General features: G+C 48.0%; 1 protein-coding gene across 1 annotated transcript; it reads left to right on the top strand.

The window, feature by feature from the left end:
• Positions 1 to 7,115, top strand: LOC101357412 (zinc finger protein 773). The gene is given in 6 exon segments (XM_023741273.1): positions 1 to 10; positions 1,494 to 1,532; positions 2,762 to 2,888; positions 3,394 to 3,492; positions 4,163 to 5,471; positions 5,473 to 7,115. Coding segments are annotated over 5 exon segments (1,671 nt in total). The 5' UTR covers positions 1 to 10; positions 1,494 to 1,499; the 3' UTR covers positions 5,576 to 7,115.

The following is a 7,115-nucleotide window of genomic DNA, read 5'->3' on the forward strand; positions in this document are numbered from 1 at the left end:
GAGCCACTGGGTGAGTTCGAACCAACAGCCTTTTTAAAGGTTTTCAGCTTAACCGATGAGCCACCAGGGCTTCTATAGAGAGGGGAAAACCTGTTGCTGTCGAGTTGATTCTGACCCATAGCGACCCTAGGGGACAGAGTAGAACTGCCCCATAGGGTTGCCAAGGGGCAGCTGGTGGATTTGAACTGCCAACGTTTTGGTTAGCAGCTGTATCACTTAACCATAGTGCCACCAGCGCTCCATATAGAGGAGGAAGAGGAGTCAAATCTTGGATGTATTTTAAAAAGTGAACAGATAGAGTTCCCTGCTGCATCAGGTGTGGCTATGAGAGAAAGTAGGGAATGAAAGACGATCTCAATTTGTTTTTGCTTTGTTTTGTTTGGCTGAATATATGGAAGGATGCAGATGGGGAAGTCGATGCAGGAAGCAGGTGTCAGGGGTTGCATTTAACGCCTGTGGCACCAGGGCTCCTCAGGCCAACACTCACCATTTAATAACTTGTGAATTTATGACATAAATGCTGACTTAAACACTGTTGTTGGGTGCCATGGAGTTGATCCTGACTCATAGTGACCCTATGTGACAGAGTAGAACTGCCCCATCGAGTTTTCTAGACTTTGATCTTTACCAGAGCAGATGGCCAGGTCTTTCTCCTGAAGAGCTGCTGGGTGGGTTCAAACACCAACCTTTCAGTTAGCAGCCAAGGGCTTAACTGTTCACCACCAGGGCTTCTTTGGTTCACCCTAGACACCCCTTTATTGCTTCCCACGGTCTAAATAGCTCTCAAGCCTGTCGATCAGAATTCTTCTAAATATGTATATGTAGATAAGCAATTAATAGTGTGTGGATTTAGCAAATTAAATTTATGCAAGCACTTAATAATTGGTTGAAACCTTAATATACTGCTAAGCATTTGATTAAAATCAAACATCTTAAATATCACATTCTCTTAAATAGTTAAAACATATGTAAACAACACTTGTTTTCAAAACTCATCAATTCAGTTGTACCAAAAACATTGACAGAAGCATGAATTACGTGGACAGTAAGAGTCCGCATAGGAGTCTATGGGTGGCGCAAATGGTTAAATGCTCAACTACCAGTCAAAAGGTTGGAGGTTCAAACCCACCAGAGGCACCTTGGAAGGCAGACCTGGCGATTGGCTTCTGAGGGGTCACAGCCTTGAAAACCCTATAGAACAGTTCTACTCTGCACACGAGGTCACCATGAGTTTGAATCGACTCCATGGCAACTGACTACAACAGAGTCCACATGAACATTGTTTTCCTCCTTTTCCAGGGGGCACAGGGACGTTGAGTACTTGTCCAAAGTCAAGTTACCTCTTTGGTAAGAGGCATCACCGAGGACTGAGGCTCACGAGATAGACAGTCAGGCTCACTGTTACTCCAGGGTAGGGCAGGTATAGGGGCCTTGGATAAGCCTGTGGGACCCCACCATGGTTGCCTACTTCTCATGGCCTTGCTTTTCCATAGGTTCCCATGGCTGCAGAAGTGCTTACAGACTGTGCAGAGGTAAGTGGAGGGTGTACTAGGCCATCACCCTCCTGGACTTCCACCTACATGGTCCCTGGATTATGGGGTCCTGGGATTCTCTGCCTGCCACTCTCCCTACCCTTCTGTGTGAGCACCCTGGAAGGTGAGGTTACCCAAGGCCTAGGGCCCTGAATCCATGTAAGGGCTTGTGTTGTTAGGTGCTATTGAGTCGATTCTGAATCATAGCGTCCCTATGTACAAGAAATTGATTTAAGATGCACTGTATGCTAATACTGCCTCATTAACATAACAGAGAAGACCTGTTCCCAAATGGGATTACAAGCCCAGGCATACCCATTGCGTAGCGACCCTGCAGTAGAACTGCCTCATAGGGTTTCCAAGGCTGTAATCTTAATGGAATCTGACTGCCACATCTTTTCTCCAGTAGAGCGGCCAGTGGGTTCAAACTGCTAACATTTCAGTTAGCAGCTGAGCACATAACCACTGCGCCACCAGGTATAGGGGTTAGGGTTTACAACACATATTTTGGGGGGACACAATTCAATGCATAACAGAAGACAAGTGGGCCTGGAATCCCAACAAGAGTTAAGTGGTGAGAGAAAGGCTGAGCCCAGCAAAGGGAGAGCTCTGCAGCCTAGAAGAGGGAGAGGGCCAAAGGCATCTGAAATGTGCTCATGGTTCAGGGTGGCTGAAGATGAATCAGGAAAAGGGTCAGGCAGGGGGGCCTTCGGAGCAGAGCTGGAAGCTGCCTCTGGCAGTGGGGGCCGTTGTTGGTCTGGGGCAGGATGGATTTCTGACTTCATTTGCTGAGCACACTCTGGATGCTGTGTGCAGAGGGCATGTGGGGAGGCCAGGGAGGTGTGTGTGGTGTGGTGTCAGGGTGGAGGTAGCAGTGTAAGGTTGGAGATGTAGGAAGATGTGGTGTAAACAGTGATGTGCACCCATGTAACAGAGTAGAACTGCCCTTCAGGACCTCCCTTCTCACTGATCTGGTGGGCCACAACAGGATCCCAAGTGAATTGTCTAGCAGGAGAGGGGTGGGGCCCCAGTTTAGATGTTGTCTATATGCCCACCTGCTTATTGTTGCTCTGGGCTGACTCAGTGGTCAGTGGGAACTGAGGAGAGAATGGGCACCAGTGAGCTCTCATCAAGGGGGCAAGCTGGACAGGAGGACGAACAGGGATGAATGACTGGGGTTCCCTGGGGAAGGAGGCAGAACATCAACTCATCTGTTCCCATCCTGGCAGGGCCATGTGACCTTTGAGGATGTGGCTGTGTACTTCTCCCAGGAGGAGTGGGGGCTTCTTGATGTGGCCCAGAGGCTCCTGTATCATGATGTGATGCTGGAGACCTTTGCACTCATGGCCTCGCTGGGTAAGTCCCTCACACCCCTGCATCCTGGACTGGGCTTTGCCCTTCCTATTTTCCCTAGGGGCCATTCTGTCCTTCTCAAAACTAGGCCATGGGCATCCCTTCCTGTTTCCTGGAGGAGGCACTGTGGGTGAAAGAGCCGTGTTCACTACCCACCTTGCTCCCCAAGCTGCCCAATACCTGCTGCTCAAAGCATTGCAGGAAAGAGTGTAGGGGTCACAGGTCCTGACAACCGATCTCATGGATCTCACCCTGTCTGCTGATACTGTGTGGCTCCATGGCAGTTTTGTGTCTCAGGTTCTCCTTCCTTCCTCGAACTAACACACACTGAGGTCTGCCCATGCCAGCAATTGAGGCACCAAGATGGTCACTACTTACCTGAGTTATTCCTTTAAAACCCTCCTTCAAGATTCTTCTTATAATATTTAGTTTTCAGTCCTGTGGTCTGTCATGGGGTGAGTCACTCTGTCCCAGTGCTGCCCACTCACTTGTTCTGTCTCTCCCTTAGGACTGGTATCTTCCAGGACCCATGAAATCACCCAACTGGAGTGGTGGAGAGAGCCCTGGATGCCTGACCGAGAGGCCATGGCCCCAGACATGACAAGAGGTGTTTGGAGGGGTCCTGGCCCCAATAAGTGGGAGCTGGGGAGGGCATGAACTCAGGGAGGGGCTCAATTCATACCAGGAATCTTTCCAGTGTGCCTGATATTTCAGTGCCAAGGCAAGTGTCCACAGCTGATTTCCATCTTTCCTTCCCCAGTCACCCACATACCATTTTATTCCGAGTTCTGACTCAGGCCTGCCCCCTACCTCCCTGTCGTCCATGTCTCACCCATTCCTCTCCACTGCTCCCACTGTAGTGCTCCACAGCACTGATCTTCACTTAATGTGTTGTGAAATGTGCACATATCCTTATATAGTCTTTGAACACCAGCTACCCACCTGGAGTGATTTTCCTGGGCATGGACACACCCTTCTGCACAAACTCACATGTCATTTACAGGGAAGTCCAGACATAAAGCCTCTTGAAGAAAAGTGTGTTGATGGCCCTACATCTCCTCCACTTGTGTCGTTGCTGCTTGGGAAGCCTTTCTCATCCTGTGAGATTGCCCAGCCCAGCACTGCACAGCGGGCCCTTCCTCACCCTTACCTTGGCCCCCTCATTCTGCCAGTAATGCCATAGACTCATTTCTGGGTGTGTCAGACACATATCTTTGATGTGGCTTCCCCCTCTCACCAGCATCAACTTGCATTTCACAGCATTTCTCTGCTTTCAGGTTGTTGGCATGGAGTGGAGGCGGAAGAAGCACCTTCTGAGCAGAGTGTTTCTGTAGAAGGAATGTCACAGGTCAGGACTCACAAGGCAGGTCCATCCACCCAAAAGACCCACCCTGGTGCAGTATGTAGCCTTGTCTTCAAGGAGAATGTGCAATTGACTGTGCATCAGGGAACATGTCCTAGGAAGAAACTGTACACATGTGGAACATGTGGGAAAGGGTTCTGGTTCCATGCAGACCTTCACCAGCACCAGAAACTTCATGCTGCAGATAAACCCTTCAGAAGAGAAGAGGGCTGGGTCTCAGTTTTGAAGAGCTGCAGAGTTCATGTGTTGGAGAAGCCCATCCAGTGCAGGGAGAGTGGGAAAGACGTCCTCACCAGCTCAAATCTTCCCAAGCATCAGGGGACTCACAGCAGGGGTGAGACTGTGAGCTCTGAGTGTGGGGAGGCCTTCCACACTGGAAAAAAGCATTACAAATGCCATGAATGTGGGAAAGCCTTCAGTCAGAAATACTTACTTGTTCAGCATCAGAGAATCCACACTGGAGAAAAGCCTTACGAGTGCAGCGAATGTGGGAAGTCATTTAGCAATAAATATAACCTTCATAAACACCAGATAGTTCACACTGGAGAAAGGCCTTATGGGTGCAGTGACTGTGGAAAATCCTTTAGCCGCAACGCTGACCTCCTTCAACACAGGAGAGTTCACACTGGAGAAAAGCCATTTACGTGCAAAGACTGTGGAAAACCCTTCAGGCATAATTCCACACTTGTTCAGCACCAGAGAATCCACACTGGAAAAAGGCCTTATGAGTGTGGTGAATGCGGGAAGTTCTTTAGCCATAACTCCAGCTTTATGAAACATCAGCGAGTTCACACTGGAGAAAAGCCTTATGACTGCAGGGAATGTGGGAAAGCCTTTAGTCATAAGTCAAGCCTCATTAATCATTGGAGAGTTCACACTGGAGAAAGGCCTTATGAGTGTAATGAATGTGGAAAATTCTTTAGCCAAAACTCCAGCCTCATTCAACACCGAAAACTTCACAGTGGAGAAAAGCCTTTTAAGTGCAATGAATGTGGAAGATTCTTTAGTGAAAATTCCAGCCTTGTTAAACATTGGAGAGTTCACACTGGAGCAAAGCCTTATGAGTGCAGCGAATGTGGCAAATTTTTTCGCCACAACTCGAGCCTTGCTAAACATCGGCAAATTCACACTAGAGAAATGCTTTATGAGTGCAGCCACTGTGGAGAATCCTTTAGCAAGCACATCAAACTCATTCAACACCAGAGCATTCACACTGGAAAAAAGTCTTGAGTGTAGCAAATACGGAAAATCCTTTAGGCACAACTCCATGCTTATTGAGCACCAGAGGATTCACAACTGGAGAAAGGGCTTAATGTGGCAAATGTAGAAAATCTTTAGTCACACCTCCAGCCTCACCAACACTGGAGAGTTCCCACTCAAGGAAGGCCTTATGAGTGTAGCAAATGTGGGAAATGATTTATGAAATGGCCCCACCTCATTCAGCACCAACAAATTTACAACAGAGGAAGGCGTATTGAATGCAGCAAATAAAGAAGAGCCTTGAACCAAAGGTTTCAGCAACAAACTGGCCTTATGATTGCTGTGGATGTGAGGAAAGGCTTTGACCAAATGTATGACGTTTACAGCACCAGAAAGTTTAGACTTGAGAAAGGCCTTAAGCTGAGAGTAGTTTTTATGAAAGAACCATCAATTGAACTTAAAATATGCACACTAAGAAGATTTACTATGACTGCTAGGTGTGATGGAAGACTTCTGGAGCTGTACTGCATGTTGTCACCTGCCCAAGGACTTTTTCAGAGTATGTAATGGCTAGGGCTTGTGGCAGAAGCCATCTCAACTCTCCAGCTGGGTGGTCTCCACAATGTGCAACACTTGCCAACCATTATTGACTTGTTGGCAATTGGTGGTGGTAGTAGAATTACCAACAACTCCATTCCTCTAAAAGAGGGAGGCAACATTAGGTGGTTTTTTTTTTTTCTTTTGGATTCTTAAACCCCCGTTTACACTTAGTGTTGTTAGTATAGTTGGATTTACGATTGACATTTTACTTTTTGTTTTCTATACGGCTCATGTCATTTTGTTCCTTTATTCCACTTTTGCTGATTTTTTTTTATTAAGTGAATATCCTCTAATGTAGCATTTTATTTCCTTTAGTGATTATTTCACTGTTTATATTTTTCAAGTTATTTCCTTTAGTGGTTACTCTAGGACTTGTCATTGTCAAAAGAAAAATCTGATCAATGAGTCACACAAGTGCAGAACTGGGCCACCGTGACTAAATCTCTGCTTCCTTCTCCGGAGGCCGGGTCCCCATTGCTTGCTCAAGAGGCTGCATCTTGGCTGCCCTCTCTCAACCTGATCCGGAGGCCAAGTCCTGACTTTCCACTGCAGAGAGCCGAGTCTCTCAGAGGCTACTGGAAGGTGCTACACAAGCCCACTGGGACATGGGCCAACCGAATACCAGCTGTGACCCCAAACTAGTTGCTTCCCACCTGGTTCTTGGCCCTAGGAAGTCAAAGAGCAGCAGGACTGGCTCCAGCACTTGGGTTGGGAACTCAACATGTTTCCTAAGACACTTCCTGCTCTCAGGCCACATGTGGTACACAGTCAGTTCCCAGGAGACCTCCCCCGGTTGTTTGCAGTGTCCCAGTCTGTCCTGCTGGCAGAAGGCGTCCCCACATGGGGATTGAGCTTTCTTTGGGAACCCAGGACACCAGCAAGGAGTAGAGCTGGGAGTCACACCTGCCAGGACAACCTCAAAGACTGGCTGAGAGGGCAGGACTCTGTCAAGGCGATGTGCCTCTTGTGTTTGCCTACTGGACTCTGTGGCACTCCCCACAGCCTTGTTTTTCTCCATTGCCTTCAGTGCAGCTTAGACTTCTTCCCTCAATACCATCTGTTCTTGA

The sequence above is a fragment of the Trichechus manatus genome, unplaced genomic scaffold, assembly GCF_000243295.1.
Source record: "Trichechus manatus latirostris isolate Lorelei unplaced genomic scaffold, TriManLat1.0 scaffold00176, whole genome shotgun sequence".
Lineage (NCBI taxonomy): Eukaryota > Metazoa > Chordata > Mammalia > Sirenia > Trichechidae > Trichechus > Trichechus manatus.